Raw genomic sequence first — 23739 nt, 5'->3', positions numbered from 1 at the left:
TGATGAATTGACAGCCCATAATTTTGTGAGGTAAACTCACCTACATAATTATTTATAGCTGCCTGCACAATATGCCACACAATGTTGTGCTGAAATTTAAAGAGATGCGGCCGGCTAACTATAGGTGAAGGAGAGGGAAGGGGGAATTGTTAGATCTTTAAAGCAGACTCAAAATGCATTTTCATTGTGGACGTCAGAACCCTGCCACCTTGCTCAAATGAGGGTCGGAGGCCTGCACTGTGAGAGAAACTGTCAATTACATGTGACTTTCCTCGAATTGGCCAATTAATGGCAGGCGGTGGGCTTCCCATTCAACTGAGATCAGAGGGTGGCCTCTCGATAAGTGATCCTCTAGCTTAGAAGTGGCAGCAGAATGTCATGACACCCTTTCGCCATTAATTGGCCAAAATTGGGTGCTCACTCCAACTTTTTCAAGAATAAAATACAAAGGCTTTACCGCTAACCACCATTGTGGAGGGAGGGAGGAACCCTTCCACAGGATGGCCCGTGGCTGCAGCTAAACTCAGGCAAGCTAGAAGATCGTCTCCAGGGCCTTCCCCCTGACAAGAGACTTTACTAAACAGGCCCTTCACAAGGTTAAATGGCTACCCGATGGAGCTGGAAAACCAGCACTCAGACTGGCGGCAAGAAATTCGAAGCCCATCCACCTCCTTGCATCGGTAGTTAAAAATTCAGTCCCATATTTTTGGCTGACAATATGGAGGGATTGGGGAGGGTTGGTCCATTTTTACTCCAGTGCATCTCTCCGAGGGAATGGCTGCTCATGCTTGGCAGGAAGTAGCACCAGTTTCAATGCTGTGTACACTATCCTAAATATCAGAGAGCAAATCTAGAAGATGATAACATGCTTCAAATGATCTGAAACAGTAAGATTACTCAAATGTACTCATTTAAAAATAGACCAAAAATGGAAAATAGACCAAAAATGCAAGATAGAAAGAGTTCCCGCCAATCTGCTGAATACTTGGAGGGTGATATTGGTTTGCATAGCATTGCTACGCAGACTTACTTCAATTCCCAGGGGGGCAGACACTGCTACAGACTGATACCTCCGCAGCCTGTATGCTGTGCTTCACTGATATTATTAAAGAACACCATTCAGACTGCGGAAGCAGAGGGCTCTACCTACTCTGATAAATCAACACAATCTGATAGCAGTGCTAGAATCAACGCCATGTAAATAAATGTTTCCACCTTAATGTCTATTCATGCCGAATCTCTCTCAGATCTGTGGCACTGCCAAAGTGTCTCATGCATACCCATAACACAGCAGATACAAGTTGGTCTCTGTGAATGTGCCTTTTTCACTATAAACATCCAATGACTATGTTGCTACTTTTACAAAATGGTATTTCCATTCATAAAAATTGGGGAGAATAATCAAAGTTAAAAAAAATTGAATAATTCTAATAATGTATAATAATCTTTATTGTCACAAGTAGGTTTACATAAACACTGCAATAAAGTTACTGTGAAAGCCCCTAGTCGCCACACTCTGGCGCCTGTTTGGGTACACAGAGAGAGAATTCAGAATGTCCAAATTACCTAACAGCCCGTCTTTCGGGTCTAGTGGGAGGAAATTGGAGCACCCAGAGGAAACCCACGCAAAGGGAGAACGTGCAGACACCAAATAGACAGTGGCCCAGGACCCTGGCGCAACAGTGTGAAGCAACAGTGCAACCCACTGAGCTACCGTGCCGCCCACCATTTTGAAAGCCCAACTAAGGCATGCCATCAGCAAGGCCAGTCAACTACCCCAACATAGCCCAGGAGTTTAAAAATAGGTGACTGAAAGGTGACGCCCAGGACTTTGACTGTCCCCTCTACCTTAGAACATAGAACATAGAACAGTACAGCACAGAACAGGCCCTTCGGCCCTCAATGTTATGCCGAGCCATGATCACCCTACTCAAACCCACGTATCCAAAAACTTAGTCACATGTGTTCTCAGATAATCCAATAATCGCATTCCCATTAGCAAGCCCATAAAAAAAAGCTTCATTGTCAAAATAAATTAAATGTGCATTTGATTAACTTTTATTCCTTTTGAGCCTTTAACTCTTTAAATAAATAAACCAACCAACCAGCCTGGGAGTTGATTATCTATCCAAATCAGTCTCCATCTCTCTCCAGTTTGTCTTTTGAGTCTGATGGAGTGTAAGGTATACATATGAGGCTTTTCAAGCTACCACTGTACAGAATGCTGCTGAGGATAGACAACTCAGGCAGCAGCTGAGCTGGAATACAGCTGCAAAATTATCAGTCTGACATTTTAGGTTGTAGCTCTGTCAGGTGTTTCACCACTAAAATTTAATTGAACTAAAATAATAAGGAAAACTAGCTGATTTCCCCTGGCCTTCTACATGGATAGTCCAGGCCAATGTGAGTATTTCAGGACAAACCAGCCGAAAGAATGAGGAAGAAGAACGCAGTGAGGAGAAAGGAGAGGATGATGCAAATAGCAGCAAGGAAGGGGAGTCTGTTGATGAGGGAAAGGTTACGGGGATCGAGAAGTCAGGAGGAGGCAAGGAAAAAGATTTCTGATGAGATGGGGTCATGACATGGTGAAGGAGTGATATAGAGGCAGAGAAAGAGGGGAGTAGTTACACTGACCAAAATACAATCAATTGGAGTGGTTATTATTAAAGGAGACAAGATACAAGGCCTGTTTAGCATTTGTGGGATAGCCACAGCAAGTGCAGGGACATTGGCTGAAAATGGATTGGCAGCTGGTAATGCGTTTGAGCAAGAATTGGAGCCAGCATCTAGGGGTTGTGGAAGGATTTGAAATCTTTTTCATTAAGAAGAATAAGGAAAAATATTTTCTCAATGTTGGGGGTAGGTTAACTTGCTTCTGACTAACAAAACCTTCAGCTGTGAGTGCTCAATGGTTTGGGCATGACCTACTCCATAGTTAACCAACAAGTGGTGTGTAATGATATGTATAATCTAAGGAGAGTAAAGGGTTAATAAAATTATGTTCATGTATATCAAGACTAGATGGCACTGAGTAGTCTTATAAAAGGCTGCATCTCTAGGCATTCTGGGAGAAGCTGTTGGAGAAGTTGGTGTCGAAGGATAGTGTGAAGTTGAGTTTGAGTGTAGGTTATATATCAGAGAGATAATTAATTACTGTATCATAGATTGAATACTATTATTTTGTTAACTGTTACTCAGTAGAGTGTGCAAACCAATTTAAGTAGTGTAAAATAAACTAGTTTTGATTTAAACATATAACTTTATGTTCTTTGTCAACACTATGACTTTGGCTATCTCGGAGAACAATACAAGGAACATAACATGGTGCACTAATACAACTGCAAAATAATTGTCATTTTTTTCTCCTGAGTCAAAATTGCATAATTAATTTACGGGGCAGACTTCTTGGGCCCTGATGAGAACAGAGTTGGGCAGGCAGGGTGATTTTCACCGTCGGTCAGCATAACAATTCCATTCCGTACCTGGGGTACATAATCGATAGGTAACCAATTCCATTTCTTTTTGAAATTGAAGATCAATTAAAGCCTAGAGATGGAGGCGGACTAGAATTTTTCAGTTGGCCTCCAGGCCTCATGAGGCAGTGGAGAACACCATAGCTGCCTGGAATTGGCTACCTGTCAGCAGGCGGGGGTGTCGGAATTCCAGGCAGGCTTATAGGCATTCCCCACCTTCAGTGCAGATCACCCTATGCTGAGGTGCCCCTTCTGCTGACAGCTTTTGAAAACAAAATGTTTTTATCGGTTTTCACAACTTTTATGTTACATATTTCAGTTTGTACGATTAGTTTACAGGTTTCATAGCCGAACACAGTGTTTGGGAAGGCAACTAAGGAAAGACTAATGTTACATGACAAATATAGACTAAAGTATAATAAGTGATCATAAAAACAAACACGCATCACTGTACATGTTGACAACTACTTATTTCCCTCCCTTCCATGGCCGTGGGCCCCATATGGGTGTTCTGCCTTCCTGTTGTTGGCCCCAGTGCGAGTTGCCCGCATGTTGCTGCGCCCCCTGGCTCTTCGCTTATTCTCGGGCCCCATCTCCTACAGTTGCACCCGTGGCTAATGACTGCATTTTTAAAAGGTTAGAGAAAGCTTCCTCTATCTTGGAACACCTTCTCTCTCACTTATCTGAAAAGACATCCTGCTACTTCTTCAATACTAGAAAGACTCGTATTGGTCCTCCAAATTATCCTTAATTGGACGGTAAGATTGCCTTCTGACCATTAAATGGTATAATCGAAGAAAATCGCTGGCAGGTAATGGTCCCTCACACAGTGCATGCTTCTGACCCACACTTATCCTTACACCAGGGTCCTGAATCTCAAAGGAAAACTCCTGTCCTGGTTCATGTTTTACATGTTCTACATAAATATGTGTTCAGTCTTCGAACAATATTGCTTACTTGTAAACTTTTCTCATGTTGACTCTCACCTGATCTTTGCTAAAAGTTACCATTCCTTGATATGCAGCATCCGCAGTGGCAAAAATGTGTGGAGGATTTGAACAACGCTTCACACCATGATAAAGCTTAGAAAACTGCAGGAAAATATTGCACAATATCAAATCATCAGAAAAAGTATCGCACAAAGATTATTACAGTTCATGTGACATATTATGCAACACATATGTGCAATATTAGATTTAGTTATGAGTAATAAGCCCAATTTAATTAGTAGTTTAATGGCGTGAATATTTATCAAATAGCGATCACAATATGATTGAATTCAGTATAGAATTTGAAAGTGAAAAGCATGTTACAGACATGAGAATTTTAGACTTGGGTAAGGCTGACTTGAACAGGATGAAGCAGACATTGTCCACGGTAAACGGGAAGATCTGTTAAAGGGTCAAACGACTGAAGATCAGTGGAGAATATTTAAAGAAACATTTAATGAGATACAGAGCAAGTGTATACCCTGGGAGGCAAAGGCTCCGCTTCACAAAAAACAAAGAGGTCAGGAACAGCATAAAACTAAAAGAAAGGGCTTACAAAGACATAGTACAGATCCGGACGAATAGGATAGGTACAATGACCAGCAAAGGATCACAAAGCAGCTTATAAGAGCTACGAAAAGGGATTATGAAAGAAAACTTGCAAGGGACATCAAAAGCAATACGAAGACATTTTATAGTTATATAAAGGGAAAGTGGGTGGGAAGAGCAATGTAGGCCCATTAATAGCTGAAAAATTGATATATTTTCAGTGATAATGAGGAAATAACAGAAATGTTAATAATTACTTTGCCTCAGTATTTACAGTAGAAAAGGATGATATTTTGCCATAAGTCCCAAAACAAAAATAGTCAATAGAGGACAGGGACTGAATACAATTGACGCAAGTACAGCATCACTAACTAGGAAATTAATGGAACTAAAGAGTGACAAATCCCCAGGACTTTACCGTTTCCATCCGAGGGTGTCAAAGGAAGTAAGGTGAGCACATTGTAGATGCCCAAACTATAATCTTCCAGAGTTCTCCAGATTTAGGAATAGTCCCTCTGGGTTTGAAAATTGCTCGTGAATCCACTTTTTCAGAAGGGTGAAAGTCATAAACCAGGTAATTACAGACCAGTTAGCCTTACATTGGAGGTGAGGAAATTGCCGGGGTCTATAATCAGGGATGGGGTAACTGACACCTTGAAAGAATTTGGTATATTCGGGACAGCCAGCATGGATTTGTGAAGCGGAGGTCATGCCTGACTAATCTTATTGAAATTTTTTAAGAGGTGTGTAAGGTCGTGGACTAGGGAACATCTATGGATGTCATTTATATGGAGAAAATAGGTAATTACTCTAACTGGCAGGAAGTGACTAGTGGTGTGCCACAGGGATCTGTGTTAGGGTATTAATTATTCACACTACTCAATAATGACTTGGATGATGGCAGAGAAAGTCATATATCCAAATTTGTGGACGATACAAGGTTAGGTGGCATTGTACACAGCCAAGATGACAGTATAACATTGCAAGGACACATTGACCGACTCAGTGAATGGGTAAAATTGTGGCAGGTGGAATTTAATGCAAGCAATGTAAGGTTGGCCATTTTGGACCAAAAAAGGATAGAGCAGAGTACTTTCTAAATGGAAAGAGGTTAGGTTAGTGGATGTCCAAAGAGACTTGGGGGTTCGTTCACATGCATAGGTCCTTAAAATTCCAGGAAGTGATGAAAATAATCAAAAAGGCTAATGAAACGCTAGCCTTTATATCTAGAGGATTGGAGTATAAATACACTGGGGGTTATGCTGCAGCTACACAAAACCCCGGTAGACCCCACTTGGAATACTGTGAGCAGTTCTGGGAGCCACACCTTAGGAAGGATATTTTGGCCTTGGAGGAAGTGAAATGTAGGTTTACAAAAATGATACCTGGATTGCGCGGGTTGAGTTAGGAGGAGAGATTACTCAAATTACCAGTTTTCGCTAGAATTTAGAAGATTACGGGGTGATCTGATCGAAGTATTCAAGATATTAACAGGGAAAGACAGGGTAGATAAAGATAAACTCTTTCCACTCATTGGGGATTATTCTAAAACTAGGGGGCCTAATCTAAAAATTAGTTTGAGACCGTTCGAAAGAGATGTTAGGAGGACCTTCTTCACTCAAAGAGTGGTAGAGGTTCAGAACTCTCCCACAGACAGTAGTTGAATCTAATAAAAGCAAATTACTGCGAATGCTGGAATCTGAAACGAAAGGGAAAATGCTGGAAAATCTCAGCAAGTCTGGCAGCATCTGTAGGGAGAGAAAAGAGCTAAAGCTTTGACAAAGAGTCATCGGACTCGCAACGTTAGCTCTTTTCTCTCCCTACAGATGCTGCCAGACTTGCTGAGATTTTCCAGCATTTTCCCTTTCGTAGTTGAATCTAGATCAGTTGTTAATTTTAAATCTGAGATAGATAGATTTTTGTCAAGCAAAGATATTAAGGGATATGGGCCAAAGGCAGGTATGTTAAGTTAGGCCACAGATCAGCCATGATCTCACTGAATGTCCAGATAGCTCGAGGGGCTGAATGAACTACTTTTGTTCTTATGTTCCTATATGAAATCCATTCTATTTCTATGAGGCATTCATTAATCATATGTGCATTATTTGCTTTCACAGTGACTATAGTTAAACTTAATTCGTTGTATGTGTGTGATGCAGAACAAAAGTCTGAGAACACGCAACATCAGATTCAAAAACAACTTCTTCCCCGCTCTTACCAGATTCCTGAATGGCCCTCATATGGATTGAACTGATTTCTCCATACATCTTCTCTATTGTTGCAGCACTATACTCCATATGCTTCACCTGATACCTATGTCTATGTATTTACATTGTGTATTTAGTGTATGTCCTATGTTTTTCATAGTCGAACGATCTGCCTGAACTGTTCGCAGAACAATACTTTTCACTGTACCTCGGTACATGTGGCAATAAATTTAAATCTAATCTAATTTCTGTGGGATGTAATAAAATGCTGTATCTAGCTTTTTGACAGTTTAGGTGCATAGAGCTTCTTCTTATCGAGAATAATTTTATCTTCAAGGTTATAGTGTATGCTGTAACACCATGCCCAAGTCGGCAAGATCAACCTTCGGTGCCAGAGAAGTATGTGACAGTAGTAGCAACACAGCCCAAAGCAGAGATTGGGAGTGGTATCTGGGAGTTTCCTGATTGTGTAGCTCAGCTACACACAGGATAAGCTCAGTGTGTCATGGTGAGAATTTGAAGAATTGTTGGCGCAATGGGCAGCACTTGTGCATTACCCCATGGATTTACAATTGAAAATTGCTTTGGGGTTCTGTCGGACCCAAATTTGCATATATATTCCAAAATTGCCATGATGTGAAGAGTGAGGGAAAGTTCGTATGGTAACCACACAGTTTTGGCTGAAAAACCAAAATCACTCTTTATGGTTCTCATGTTCTCAGACAACACGTTAGAAATTCTGACTTACCTCTGGTGTGTAAATAGGTAGGTCCTGGAAAGGGTTTAAAGCAATTAAAATGTCCCCAACGTAGGTGTATATCTGTAACTCAGAGTATCTTTTCTGTAGACAGTTTATGATGGTTTCCTGAGAGAGAGAAATATGATAAATTATGAAATTTTACAATATGCTTTTGATAAAGATATTGTTCCTCAGCTGTGCTAGATAGACAAATGAACTGTATATTCCACAGAATAGTTATGACAGAATTAGAACAGTTATAAATATTATCTAATATTTTGTTAATTAAGGATCAAGAGGAAGTAGAATTAGAATACGCAACTATTGGAAATTTTGGATTTTTATAAAACTATCTTTCTCTTAGCTGTGTCCATGAATGGACCTAACTCTTTCTGTTCTTGAAGGTATTCTTATCTATTAATCAGGCCCTGCAGTGTGCATACTCTCGATGTAGTGTTATGTCAAGCTATGAGCTATTACAGGTGAGTAGCATTTGAAAAGGAATAGAGAGGGAAGGGATATGAAACGTACATGCACATGAATAATGTGGACAGTGCTAGAACAGAAAAAAATAGGTGATTAAATGTCAGAAGTAATATTAGTTGGAGAAAACAGGAAGCAAACACAGCCACATTTATAACAGATTTCTATAGATTTCATGAATTATACAAACCAAACTATTCATTTACAATTGAAAAGACACATGAAGCACAAATTTTCAGCAATTACAGAAAATACAATGGGCGCGATTCCCCTACCTCGTTACACTCTTTCTTGCAAAATTAGACCGGTGAATAGCGGGAGAGGCTAAAAATGAGAACCGCGCCAGGCACCAAACAATTTGCAATGCAAACAACCCGCTCCCTTGGGGGAAATCAGGATCTCGCCGTAGCGCAGCGAGAAACCAATTACCACCACGTAAGCCCCATTTCGGTACAATTAAATGAAAAATGAAATGAAAATCACTATTGTCACGAGTAGGCTTCAAATGAAGTTATTGTGAAAAGCCCCTAGTCGCCACATTCCGGCGCCTGTTCGGGGAGGCTGGTACGGGAATTGAACCGTGCTGCTGGCCTGCCTTGGTCTGCTTTCAAAGCCAGCGATTTAGCCCTGTGCTAAAGCAGCCCCTAACAAGAGCCACCCCATATCCGATGGACTCCCATCATTCAGGGTTCTCCCCAGGAAGTGGTCATGCTGGTGCCGGTTAGTACTCCTTTTTTAAAATAAATTTAGAGTACACAATTCATTTTTTCCAATTAAGGGGCAATTTAGCGTGGCCAATCCACCTAGTCTGCATATCTTGGGTTGTGCCGGTTTGACCCACGCAAATACGGGGAGAATGTGCAAACTCCACACAGACAGTGACCCAGAGCCGGAATCGAACCTGGAACTCAGCACCGTGAGGCAGCAGGGCTAACCCTCTGTGCCACCGTGCTGCCCTAATTAGTACTCCTTTTGGTTAACGTAAACCTGGCGGAAGGGCATCTGTGGGGAAGTGAGTGTCCATCTTTGCTCACAGGCAAATATTCCGGGGGGGGCATTGGGCTTGCCATTGCCACCCCAGTGCTCGCGGAGGGTGGGGGACACTTGGCTGGGGATGGTGGACCTTCCGCAGGGGTGGGCTGCCATGGGAGGGTGGGGGGGGTGCAACCCCTCACGGTACCACGATGCCAACCCCTGGATCATGTGTACCCACCCCGGGGGCAACCCTTGTCCCTACCTGTTTGCCGCACCGACTACCCATAATCCCAACCGACTGCCGAGGCCTCTGGCCATGCGGCTGAAGGTCATCGCTAATAGGGAATTAGCAACCATGGTTAAGTCAGCACTTCACATAACCCAAGTGGCTCTCCAGGGGTCGGCCAGCCATGTGGGAGGCATTGCCCAGCATCACAATCACACCATGATGCATGGGCACTGTGCTTGAACACTGAAATGAAAAATGAAATGAAAATCGCTTATTGTCACGAGTAGGCTTCAATGAAGTTACTGTGAAAAGCCCCTAGTCGCCACATTCCGGCGCCTGTCCGGGGAGGCTGGTACGGGAATCGAACCGTGCTGCTGGCCTGCTTGGTCTGCTTTAAAAGCCAGCGATTTAGCTGAGTGAGCTAAACCAGCCCCCTGCAGGAAACAACACCAGTCACACAGCTGTAGCCAACATCTGAACACCCAGGGGATGGGACCCTGCTCCAGGGACATGTCCACGACCGGAGGATGGGTGAGTGCCACGGGGAGGGGGAGGTGCCTGATGAGATGGGCCAAGGGTACGGAGTTCAGTCCGCATTGCAGAAGAAGGTGACAGAGGTGCTTTTTAACCCTGGTAAGTGACTGGTAAGTAGTCTCTCTTTTTCTTTTCATTGTCTAATTTATTTATTTTTATTTTGAAATTCTAGTTGTTTAAGTTTACCAAGGGTTTAAGACATGGCAGGAGATCCCAGACCCGTGTCATGCTCCTCGTGTGCGATGTGGGAGCTCAGGGACACGTCCACTGTCCCTGGCTCCTTCACGTGCAAGAAGTGTGTTCAGTTGCAGCTCTTGTTAGACCGCTTGACGGCTCTGGAGCTGCGGATGGACTCACTTTGGAGCATCCGCGATGCTGAGGAGGTCGTGGATAGCACGTTTAGCGAGTTGGTCACACCGCAGGTGAAGGTTACTGAGGGAGATAGAAAATGGGTGACCAAAAGAAAGAGCAAGAGTAGGAAGGCAGTGCAGGTGTCCCCTGCGGTCATCTCCCTGCAAAACAGATATACCGCTTTGGATACTGTTGAGGGAGATGGCTCACCAGGGGAAGGCAGCAGCAGCCATGTTCATGGCACCGTGGCTGGCTCTGCTGCACAGCAGGGCAGGAAGAAAAATGGCAGGGCTATAGTGATAGGGGACTCGATCGTAAGGGGAATAGACAGGCGGTTCTGTGGACGCAATCGAGACTCCAGGATGGTATGTTGCCTCCCTGGTGCAAGGGTCAAGGATGTCTCGGAGCGGCTGCAGGACATTCTGGGGGGGAGGGTGAACAGCCAGCTGTCGTGGTGCACATAGGCACCAACGATATAGGTAAAAAACGGGATGAGGTCCTACAAGCGGAATTCAGGGAGTTAGGAGTTAAACTAAAAAGTAGGACCTCAAAGGTAGTAATCTCAGGATTGCTACCAGTGCCACGAGCTAGTCAGAGTAGGAATGTCAGGATAGATAGGATGAATGCGTGGCTCGAGAGATGGTGCAAGAGGGAGGGATTCAAATTCCTGGGGCATTGGGACCGGTTCTGGGGGAGGTGGGACCAGTACAAACCGGACGGTCTGCACTTGGGCAGGACTGGAACCGATGTCCTAGGGGGGGTGTTTTCTAGAGCTGTTGGGGAGGGTTTAAACTAATGTGGCAGGGGGATGGGAACCAATGCTGGAAGTTGGAAGGTAGTAAAACAGGGACAGAAACAAAAGGAAGTAAGGGGAAAAGTGCAAGGCAGAGAAGACATAGTCAGAAATCCATAAGGGCGACAGTACAAGGTACAGTGACTGAGGGGAGCACAGTAAATAGGCCCAGTAATAACAAAAGGAATAAAACTGGAGATGTTAAGATTCAAAACAGAGGTAAAAAAACCAACATAAGTGTACTTTACCTGAATGCTCGTAGTATTCGGAATAAAGTAAATGAGTTGGTGGCACAAATCATCGTAAATGACTATAATTTAGTGGCCATTACTGAAACATGGTTAAAGGATGGTCACGACTGGGAGTTAAATATCCGAGGGTATCAAACTATTCAGAAGGACAGAGTGGATGGTAAGGGAGGTGGTGTTGCTCTGTTATTTAAGGATGACATCCGGGCAATAGTAAGGGATGACATCGGTGCTATGGAGGATAATCCATTTGGGTGGAAATCAGGAATAGTAAGGCGAAAAAGTCACTGATAGGAGTAGTCTATCGGCCACCAAATAGTAACGAGATGGTGGGGCAGGCAATAAACAAAGAAATAACTGATGCATGTAGAAATGGTACAGCAGTTATCATGGGGGATTTTAATCTACATGTCGATTGGTTTAACCAGGTCGGTCAAGGCAACCGTGAGGAGGAGTTTATAGAATGTATCCGCGATAGTTTCCTAGAACAGTATGTAATGGAACCTACGAGGGAACAAGCGGTCCTAGATCTTGTCCTGTGTAATGAGACAGGATTGATTCATGATCTCATAGTTAGGGATCCTCTCGGAAGGAGCGGTCACAATATGGTGGAATTTAAAATACAAATGGAGGGTGAGAAAGTAAAATCAAATACTAGTGTTTTGTGTTTAAACAAAGGAGATTACAAGGGGATGAGAGAAGAACTAGCTAAGGTAGACTGGGAGCTAAGACTTTATGGTGGAACAGTTGAGGAACAGTGGAGAACCTTCCAAGCGATTTTTCACAGTGCTCAGCAAAGGTTTATACCAACAAAAAGGAAGGACGGAAGAAAGAGGGAAAATCGACCGTGGATATCTAAGGAAATAAGGGAGAGTATCAAATTGAAGGAAAAAGCATATAAAGTGGCAAAGATTGCTGGGAGATTAGAGGACTGGGAAATCTTTAGGGGGCAACAGAAAGCTACTAAAAAAGCTATAAAGAAGAGTAAGATAGAGTATGAGAGTAAACTTGCTCAGAATATAAAAACAGACAGTAAAAGTTTTTACAAATATATAAGACAAAAAAGAGTGGCTAAGGTAAATATTGGTCCTTTAGAGGATGAGAAGGGAGTTTTAATAATGGGAAATGAGGAAATGGCTGAGGAACTGAACAGGTTTTTTGGGTCGGTCTTCACAGTGGAAGACACAAATAACATGCCAGCGACTGATAGAAATGAGGCTATGACAGGTGAGGACCTTGAGAGGATTGTTATCACTAAGGAGGGAGTGATGGGCAAGCTAATGGGGCTAAAGATAGACAAGTCTCCTGGCCCTGATGGAATGAATCCCAGAGTGCTAAAAGAGATGGCTAGGGAAATTGCAGATGCACTAGTGATAATTTACCGAAATTCACTAGACTCTGGGGTGGTCCCGGTGGATTGGAAATTAGCAAACGTGACGCCACTGTTTAAAAAAGGAGGTAGGCAGAAAGCAGGAAATTATAGGCCAGTGAGTTTAACTTCGGTAATAGGGAAGATGCTGGAATCTATCATCAAGGAAGAAATTGCGAGGCATCTGGATAGAAATTGTCCCATTGGGCAGACGCAGCATGGGTTCGTTAAAGGCAGGTCATGCCTAACTAATTTAGTGGAATTTTTTGAGGACATTACCAGTGCAGTAGATAACGGGGAGCCGATGGATGTGGTATATCTGGATTTCCAGAAAGCCTTTGACAAGGTGCCACACAAAAGGTTGCTGCATAAGATAAAGATGCATGGCATTAAGGGTAAAGTAGTAGCATGGATAGAGGATTAGTTAATTAATAGAAAGCAAAGAGTTGGGATAAATGGGTGTTTCTCTGGTTGGCAATCAGTAGCTAGTGGTGTCCCTCAGGGATCCGTGTTGGGCCCACAATTGTTCACAATTTACATTGATGATTTGGAGTTGGGGACCAAGGGCAATGTGTCCAAGTTTGCAGATGACACTAAGATGAGTGGTAAAGCGAAAAGTGCAGAGGATACTGGAAGTCTGCAGAGGGATTTGGATAGGTTAAGTGAATGGGCTCGGGTCTGGCAGATGGAATACAATGTTGACAAATGTGAGGTTATCCATTTTGGTAGGAATAACAGCAAACGGGATTATTATTTAAACGATAAAATATTAAAGCATGCCGCTGTTCAGAGAGACTTGGGTGTGCTAGTGCATGAGTCACAGAAGGTTGGTTTACAAGTGCAACAGGTGATTAAGAAGGCAAATGGAATTTTGTCCTTCATTGCTAGAGGGATGGAGTTTAAGACTAGGGAGGTTATGTTGCAATTGTATAAGGTGTTAGTGCGGCCACACCTGGAGTATTGTGTTCAGTTTTGGTCTCCTTACTTGAGAAAGGACGTACTGGCGCTGGAGGGTGTGCAGAGGAGATTCACTAGGTTAATCCCAGAGCTGAAGGGGTGGGATTATGAAGAGAGGTTGAGTAGACTGGGACTGTACTCGTTGGAATTTAGAAGGATGAGGGGGGATCTTATAGAAACATTTAAAATTATGAAGGGAATAGATAGGATAGATGCGGGCAGGTTGTTTCCACTGGCAGGTGACAGCAGAACTACGGGGCATAGCCTCAAAATAAGGGGAAGTAGATTTAGGACTGAGTTTAGGAGGAACTTCTTCACCCAAAGGGTTGTGAATCTATGGAATTCCTTGCCCAGTGAAGCAGTTGAGGCTCCTTCATTACATGTTTATAAGGTAAAGATAGATAGTTTTTTGAAGAATAAAGGGATTAAGGGTTATGGTGTTCGGGCCGGAAAGTGGAGCTGAGTCCACAAAAGATCAGCCATGATCTAATTGAATGGCGGAGCAGGCTCGAGGGGCCAGATGGCCTACTCCTGCTCCTAGTTCTTATACCGGTTGTGCACAAGGGTTTTTATTGTGTGTAACAATTCCTCATTCTCCCAATAGTGCTGCCTTCTCCCCACCCCCAGCCATCTCCCTACCCCCATTGCTTCCTCCCTCTCCCGGTGCCATCAGTGATCCTCGATGTGCTTTGCCCTCCTAACTCTACCGCTACGTTTAGGAATGTCCCCAAGGTGCACATCTGAGATGGGGGCAGCCAGCTGCTTACCTTGTCCCATTGCCTTCGATGCCTCTGGCAGGCATCCTCTGGGGGCTCTGAGGCCGGAGGGTCCGGTCATCAGAGGAGTGTAACTCAGGGTAGCTGAGTTACATCACCACTCCATGGGAGAGGTCCGGATTGGCATCCAGCGCCCCCTCCTCCCGGTCGGTGCCCATAGGGCCCTGGGGTTCGAGTTCAGGCTGCCCATGCATTATCTGGCTCTGCCTGTCCAGGCAGTTCCCCATGGTCCACACCATCATATCGACGCCCTCCGCGATTTCCCTCAGTGACTGGACCATGCTCTGCAGCGTCTCAGCAATTCCCATCTGCGACTGGGAGAAGCTCCGCACCACCTTGGCCATTCCCATCTGAGAGAGGGACATGTCCCGCAGAACCTCATCAAGGTCAGCCTGGTACTGGGTGACATCCCCCAGGACGCTAACATTCTGTAGAGACCCTCAACCATGGCTGTCACAGACTGTGTGACGCCCTGGATACCTTCACTAATGGTGCCGACATCATGCACCAGGCTCTCCACTGCAGTTACCACCCTAGAAGTGTTGCCCTCAGTGCCACGCAATGCCAGCGACAACTCCTGCGCCCATAGATTCTGGGACTCCTCCAAGCGGCTATGGATCTGCTGGAGTGTTGCTGACACCTCCCTCTGAATGTGCCAGCCACACCCTATCGTCTCCATCAGCTCCGGGATAACCTCTTCGACAGGACTAGCATCAGGGGGGGGGGGGGGGGGGGGGGGGGGGGGTCAACACTTAGCCTCAGGATCAGAGAATCCCTTCCCTGATATTCCAAAATCTGTCATCTCCTTTGCTTCCTTTTCCATCTGTTATCTGCAACAACCTTGTATACCCATGTTTACCTAAAGAAATTAAAATATCTGCAACAATTTTACAACCCATCACAAAACATTGTCACCCACCACGTCATTGACCTGATCTACCCCATAGATCTTCCCTCTTCAGCCTCCAAACGCAAAGGCCTGGATTTTTGCAATGGTGGAGAGCCTCTCCACAGGAACATGAATGGGCCCGGGTGGGATTTGCACACACGTTTTGCACAGAGGCAGCTGTCCAGAGAAATTGGGATCTACCTCCACTCGTGTCAGAGCGATCTGAAGCCTGTGCAGATTAGACCTGATGGCAGCAGATCTGAACGTTGTGAATTCATTCAGATAACCAGGGTACACTTTTGGGGAGTTAAGGTAGCATTTTTTGGGTATGGCCGTGGACACCTTTGGGAGAGATCTGGACCGGGATTTTCCAATTCTGCGGCCAAGTTCTGACGCCGGCATGAAAAGTGGCGTGAGCCGCTTTGGTGTCAACGGGCCTCAACTAGCAGCTATCCACCCCTTCCTGGGGGACAAGTATGGTGCCAGAGTGGTGTCCGCAGCTCTGGCTGCAAGAGCCGGCACACCACGGCCAGTGTGAGTCTGCGCATGCGCGCCACGATCGGTGTGATTACACGCATGCACGCCACAACCGTCGCGATTTCACGCATGCGCACATGGGTTCCCATCTCAGTGCGAGCCCCCGGGCAAAATGGCAGAGCCCTACAGGGTGCCGGCGCGGAGGAACATAGGCCCCCACGGAACTAGCCCGCCCGCCGATCGGTAGGCTGGGGCCAGGCCACCGTGACCCCCCCCCCGGGGTTGGATCCCCCCGCCCCCCCCACCAGGACGACCCCTGCAGATGGAACTCCGAGGTCCCATCGGGTGGGACCATACGTAACCCACGCCGGCGGGACTCAGCCGAACTCGGCGGAGAATCGCTGGGGGGGGGGGGGTTCAATGGCCCCTGACCATCGCAACGGCGATCCCACGGGAGCCCGGAAATCGGCGCCGGAGAATCGGCGAGCTGGCGTAAAGGAGGCGTGGTGCGATTCTCATGCCCTCCTGACGATTCTCCGACCCGGCGCTGGGGCGGAGAACCCAGCCCTGGTGTCCTTTGGAACGGGTCAGGTGCCCCCTGAGATTGCGAAAATTAGGCATAAATGTGCATAAAGAGTTCATAAACTGATCACAACTGTGAAGTGTATTGGAACTGCCAAAAGCAACTGTCAAAAGTGTCCAGATAAACTGTAAACTGTCAAACAGTGAAAACATTTACAACTCCTGTTCCTTAACTTTTTGAAAAAGACTGCTTGAAATGTTAAAAAGATATGTTTAACTGCCTGTTGAAAAAAGCCTGAGGGTTTCCATTATTGCATGGGTGCTGGATGACTGATTTCACACCTGTACAGTATCATAATTGGACGCCTTCCAGTTTGATTGACAAATCTAAGTCGTTATGAATTGTTTAATGTGTGTTTGTGAATTCCGCTTGTTTTTATAAGGTTTTATGTAATTGAATGAAATGTTAATTGTTATAAAGTATAACTTAGTTGGAAGATTGTAAATGTAGCCAATGGATTTTCATGAAGGAGAGCGTTTTTTTAAAAAAAACATTGGGTGGAATTCTCCCATTTCTCCCATCCCGCCTCTGGCAGGTGAGAGTGGAGAATCTAATGGGAGACACAAGTCAGAAACCCATCAATGTAAAATTGCATTGCAATTCTCCTAATGGTGGTGAATGGCGGGTCGGTCTCCCCACTGGCTAGTACCGTGAATGCAATTTGCTTTAATTTGCATCTTATGAATGCTCATAAAACAGCTGGCCAGTGGCGGGCTTCCGATCTTGCATCACGGCAGCAAGAAATTATGTTAGTCTGAACCCCAATTGGAAAAGATGGCATCCAAAAGGCAATCCTCAGTTGGCAAGAGTTTGAGGTAAGTGCAACAAAGCCCTTTTGTCACAGTGCTGCTTCGCTCCTGATGTGCTGTTCACCACTCTGCCAGGCAGACCAGTTCCTGTCCTCTATCTCTATGTCGAGCTGGTCTTCATGGACAGCACCATGCTACTGGACCCATGGACCCTCCTTTGTCAACGAGTCAGATCAGTGCTGCAGCTGGGACTGGAAGTACAGGGGTCTCTTTCCCCCTGGTGCTACACACCAGTGTCTATTTGGACAGCACTGTGCTGCAGGACTCATACAGACACTGCATCAAATATGTGACAGTTGATCAGAGGTGGAATGCGAGGTGGGTGGGGGAGCATGTCAAGGTCCCTGACAAAGGCAAGGGGTGCAATGTGGAAGGAGGGTTGAGAAAGCAGGGCAAGGGAAGAGCAAGGACTCACATTGGCAGGCAGAGGAACAAGGGGTTAGATGAAGATGATGAATAATGGAAGGCAGAGATAAGATAGATCCTGACAAGGCTGCATGAAAAGCTAACAAACAAGGGGTCAAAAGGATATACTTGGGGTGCATCTTGGGGCTGCTAGCCTTTTCCCTCTGGGTTGCTGCAATCCTGCAGTGAAGACAGATGGGCAGGAGAGAGTGATGAGTGTGCTGGATTGGTATTAACTATGGCACCAGGATCTTCAAACCCACCAGCTGATGGCAGCCAGAACACCAGGTGACTCAGAGGAGAACAAGCCTGTGCATAATTAACGAGGCTCCAAATGCAGAATCTGACACGGGATGCTGCCATTCTGGCCAGTGGAACAGGTGCCACCAGAACTGCCAGCCACCACATATTTAGTCTCATAAATGGAGAAGTTTTTAATAGACACTTGGAGCTTAGTTTTATTTAATATCAGCGTGGGTGCTGAGGTCTGCCCATGGTGGATGCTGGGTGAGCTGGCATGGTAAATGTAAGGGCAAATGGTGGTGGGTGGGAGGTCTGGGTTGTCACTAACTTGGCAAGGGGCTATGAAGGGCCATGGGAGTGTGGAGCATAGGCAGACACTCAGCGTATGGGGAGGTCAAGGGGGGGGGGGTTGTGGTAGAGGTACATAGGTTGGTGCATGGAGGTGATGGGGGCAGGGGGTGGGCAGAATGGCATATGTTGGCATGGAGGGTGTGAGGGGTGATGGGCAGAGGGGCATAGATTGTTTCATGTGAGAGTACCTTTAAGAAATGGATGTTTATCAAATAGCTGTAGTGGATGTACCTTTAATAAATGGGTGTTTATCAAATAGCTGCAGTGATGTCAGTGTGTGGGTGGAATTGAGCTGTGATTCTGCTTTTACTTTCGCTTTGAGCTAAAAGGCTGGTGTGTGTCTGTCTGTTTTAGTTTCATTTTCAGAGTTGAAGCAGCTGCAGTCGCAGTAAGAAGGTGCATTGATCTATCTCTACAATCTAAAGACTGTCTCCAGATCATTTGAGGATTTCAAAGTAATATCTGTTTCTGTAGAGAATTTAAACCTGCTGTCTTTCTGTAAAAAGGGTCTTTTGGTCTTATGGATATTGTTAGGAAAGTTATGAAGGGTTACTTTGAGAATATTGTATCTTTGGGTATTATTGGTGTTGATAGTTGTTCAGATGTTTACTGTGGGATTATAAAGTGTTAACTGGATTCATAAATAAACATGGTTTTGTTATGAAAGTACTTTAGATCACTGTTGCATCACACCTGTAAAGTAGGCCCTTGTGCTCCCCATAACCACTATTAAAAGTTGTGGGTTAGGGGAACTCCATGACACACTTTGGTGTTCTCTAAACCCTGGCCCATAACAATTGGCATGGAGAGCATGAGGGCCATAGGGGCTGATGGCATGAAGTGGTATGAGGGTGAGGAGTGAGGGCTGTTTTATTTTTTTTTCTCAAATTTTGATATACTGCTGGTGGATTGAGCCCAGCTTGCCTCCTTACCCAGCATCCCCACCATTCGTTCCAGGGTCACCCAGCCCAACTCCTAGAGAACCCCACCACCGGTGAATTTCCCAACTCTGTGCCCCTGACCCTGATCAGAAGATTTGGGCTATTTTGTTTTTGCGTTACCTACAACCTGCTTTCTCTGTTTAAGAAATGCTTGTGAAATTAAATTAATTTCCTGCAACAAGGCACTTTTTTCATAGGCACTTTTTTAATACTTCTTTAACAACATCAACTATGTAGCCCGGCTCCTGAGCAGACAGGACACATAAAGCTATATTCACAAGGTTGGCCTAATGCCATAACGTATTGAAATGGCAAAATCTATGTTTGCTCAGTACTTTATCCACCTAATTCAGACTGTCAATTTGTCAACTACAGGAGAAGGGCTTTTCAATTAAATAGCTGAGGGAACTTCTTAAAATATGAAATGATGTCAGCAAATATCAAGCATGTACGTCCAAGGTTATGTCAATTCATACAACATTTGCTTTCTTTCAACCAGTCTGAATCTTACCAGTAATTCCAAAAATGCCACACTTTAAAAAAAAGTATGATCAAATGTTCATTTCTTTCCTCACTAATTTTCCTCATCTCCTCTCAAGGCATTGATTTCTTGCTGGGTAAACCTGCAGGGATATGTCTCATCAAGTTGCCTATTATTCATGTGAGCTTTCACACAGCATCAGCAGGATATTCAATTGCACACGGAATAACAACGAAAACACACCTGGCATTCACACATTGAAACATCCAGCAGAGGTTGCGAGACAGTGATAAGAAATGAATGATGTGCATGATTTTTCTTTCTCTAACCCAATGCTGCTGGGCTAATGTTAATACCCCTCCCGCTGTCCCTGCTGTGTTCAGTTAACTGTAGCAGCATGCTATAGACAGGGCAAAGCAATTCCACAACCAACCGATCAGATGAAAGCTTTGCAGTGCTGCCACATCCGATCGTGAATGGAGGATAACAATTAAACAACTAACCGAAGGACAAGACTCCACAAACATGCCAATCCCCAATGCTGGTGGAGCCCAACAAGTCAGTATAAAAGAAAAGGCTGGAACATTTGCATACATCTTCAGTGAGGAGTGCTGAGTGGTTGATTAATCTTGGCCTCCTCTAGTGGCGCAGTTGTCAGATGTCAGTCTTCAGCCAATTTGATTCACTCCTGATGATGTTAAATGGTTGAATGCACTAGATACAGCAAAGAATATGGGCACTGACAACATCCCGGCTATAATAATAAAGACTTGTGCTCCAGAAACAGCTGTGCCTCTAGTCAAGTGACAGTACTGGCAATCAGCTAACCATGTGGAAAATTACCAAAAGAGAAAATGCTGGAAAATCTCAGCAGGTCTGGCAGCATCTTTGACAAAGTGTCATTTGGGCTCGACACGTTAGCTCTTTTCTCTCCCTGCAGATGCTGCCAGACCTGCTGAGATTTTCCAGCATTTTCTCTTTTGGTTTCAAATTCCAGCATCCGCAGTAATTTGTTTTTATCCAATGTGGAAAACTATCTGGATATGTCCTGTCTTCAAAAATCAGGAAACATCCAATATGGCCAATTACCCCGATCAGTCTACTCTCAGTCATCAACTACTATCAAGCAACACTTACTCAGCAATAACTATTCACTGATGCTCAGTTAGGGTTCCACCAGGGCTACACAGTTCCAGAATGTGGACAAAAAGAGCTGAATTCCAAAATTGAGGTGAGATCAGCGGGCAGCACGGTAGCACAATGGTTAGCACAGTTGCTTCACAGCTCCAGGGTCCCAGGTTTGATTCCCAGCTTGAGTCACTGTCTGTGTGGAGTCTGCACATTCTCCTCATGCCTGCGTGGGTTTCCTCCGGGTGCTCCAGTTTCCTCCCACAGTCCAAAGGTGCGCAGGTTAGGTGTATTAGCCATGATAAAATTGCCCTTAGTATCCAAAAAAGGTTAGGTGGGGTTACTGGGTTACGGAATAGGGTGAAGGTGTGGGCTTAAGTGGGGTGCTCTTTCCAAGAGCTGGTGCAGACTTGATGGGCCGAATGGAAATCCCCAACACCGACTAATCATGGGGTGGGGGGGGAACTTTATCTGTGTACAGGACCCATGGACAGACAGGTCGAATCCCAAAACAGTGAAGATCTCAAACCTGGGGAAAGAACTCGGCTTATTCATACAGCAGTTGGGGGCTATGGACCCATGATGGTTCACCCACCCAGGAGAGAAGGAGTTCTCCTTCTTTCCCCAGGTACATAACAGAACATAGAACAGTACAGCACAGTACAGGCCCTTCAGCCCACAATGTTGTGCCGAATATTTATCCTAATCTCAGAACAACCTACATCCCTTCAATTTACTGCTGTCCATGTGCCTGTCCAAGAGTCGCTTAAATGTCCCTAATGATTCTGACTCCATCACCCCCGCTGGCAGTACATTCCACACACCCACTACTCTCCGTGTAAAGAACCGACCCCTGACATCTCCCCTCTACCTTCCTCCAATCACCTTAAAATTATGTCCGCTTGTGACAGCCATTTCCACCCTGGGGAAAAGTCTCTGACTATCCACTCTAACCATGGCTCTCATCACCTTGTACACCTCTATCAAGTCACCTCTCTGCCTTCTTCGCTCCAGTGAGAAAAGCCCTAGCTCCCTCCTCCTTTCTTCATAAGACATGCCCTCCAGTCCAGGCAGCATCCTGGTAAATCTAATCTGCATCCTCTCCAAAGCATCCACATCCTTCCTATAATGAGGCGACCAGAACTGGACACAATATTCCAAGTGTGGTATAACTAGAGTTTTATAAAGCTACAGCAAAACCTTGTGGCTCTTAAACTCAATCCCCCTGTTAATGAAAGCCAACACACCATATGCCTTCTTAACAACCTAGGTGGCAACTTTGAGGGATCTATGTACATGGACCCCAAGATTCCTCTGTTCCGCCACACTTCCAAGAATCCTGCCTTTAATCCTGTATTCAGCATTCAAATTCAACATCCCAAAATGAATCACTTCACATTTATAAATGTGTATACATGGATTGACTTCTTTGCAGTGAAGAAATCGATGCTTCCAGAGCTAGTAGGATATTACTGTGCAATATCCTGGGGGGAAGATTTGCTAGTGCTCTACCTAAATTGTAGTCCCAGTGTACAGGATGTTGAGAGTAGTGAGGTCAGGGATAGGGTTAAAAGTTGAAAAAGAGGGCACCGGCAAGCAAGATGCTGGTTTGAAGTGTGTCTACTTCAACGCCAGGAGCATCCGGAATAAGGGGGGTGAGCTTGCAGCATGGGTTGGTACCTGGGATCTCGATGTTGTGGCAATTTCGGAGACATGGGTAGAGCAGGGACAGGAATGGTTGTTGCAGGTTCCAGGATTTAGATGTTTCTGTAAGAACAGAGAAGATAGAAAAAGAGAGGGGGGTGTGGCACTGTTAATCAAGGAAAGTATTACGGCAGCAGAAAGGACGTTTGAGGACTCGTCTACTGAGGTAGTATGGGCCGAGGTTAGGAACAGGAGAGGAGAGGTCACCCTGTTGGGAGTTGTCTATAGACCTCCGAATAGTTCCAGAGATGTAGAGGAAAGGATAGCAAAGATGATTCTCGACAGGAGCGAGAGTAACAGGGTAGTTGTTATGGGGGACTTTAACTTTCCAAATATTGACTAGAAATACTATAGTTCGAGTACTATAGATGGGTCAGTTTTTGTGCAGTGTGTGCAGGAGGGTTTTCTGACACAGTATGTAGACAGGCCAACAAGGGGCGATGCCATATTGGATTTGGTACTGGGTAATGAACCCGACCAGGTGTTAGATTTAGATGTAGGTGAGCACTTTGGTGATAGTGATCACAATTCGGTTATGTTTACTTTAGCGATGGGCAGGGATAGGTATATACCGCAAGGCAAGAATTATAGCTGGGGGAAAGGAAATTATGATGCTATTCGGCAAGATTTAGGATGTATAGGATGGAGAAGGAAACTGCAGGGGATGGGTACAATCGAAATGTGGAGCTTTTTCAAGGAACAGCTACTGCGTGTCCTTGATAAGTATGTACCTGTCAGGCAGGGAGGAAGTTGTCGAGCAAAGGAACCGTGGTTTACTAAGGAAGTTGAAGCACTTGTCAAGAGAAAGAAGAAGGCTTATGTTAGGATGAGACATGAAGGCTCAGTTAGGGCACTTGAGAGTTACAAGTTAGCCAGGAAGGACCTAAAGGGAGAGTTAAGAAGAGTGAGGAGAGGACACGAAAAGTCATTGGCGGATAGGATCAATGAAAACCCTAAGGCTTTCTATAGGTATATCAGGAACAAAAGAATGACTAGAGTAAGATTAGGGCCAATCAAGGATAGTAGTGGAAAGTTGTGTGTGGAATCAGAGGAGAT

The 23739-nt window shown here is 45.0% G+C and overlaps 1 protein-coding gene across 5 annotated transcripts in view; it reads right to left on the bottom strand.

Annotated features, from left to right (window-relative positions):
• myo3b (myosin IIIB) overlaps positions 1–23739 on the bottom strand; it is an 881575-nt gene that overhangs the window by 572524 nt on the left and 285312 nt on the right. For all 5 annotated transcript variants that reach the window (XM_038789471.1, XM_038789472.1, XM_038789473.1 and 2 more), the window contains 2 exons: positions 7967–8083; positions 4460–4564 (listed from right to left, as the gene is read on the bottom strand). In XM_038789471.1, coding sequence (XP_038645399.1) covers positions 4460–4564; positions 7967–8083 — 222 coding nt within the window. The remainder of the gene's footprint in view (positions 1–4459; positions 4565–7966; positions 8084–23739) is intronic.

The sequence above is a fragment of the Scyliorhinus canicula genome, chromosome 2, assembly GCF_902713615.1.
Source record: "Scyliorhinus canicula chromosome 2, sScyCan1.1, whole genome shotgun sequence".
In the NCBI taxonomy this organism is placed as follows: domain Eukaryota; kingdom Metazoa; phylum Chordata; class Chondrichthyes; order Carcharhiniformes; family Scyliorhinidae; genus Scyliorhinus; species Scyliorhinus canicula.
This window is presented reverse-complemented; position numbering and strand designations above follow the sequence as displayed.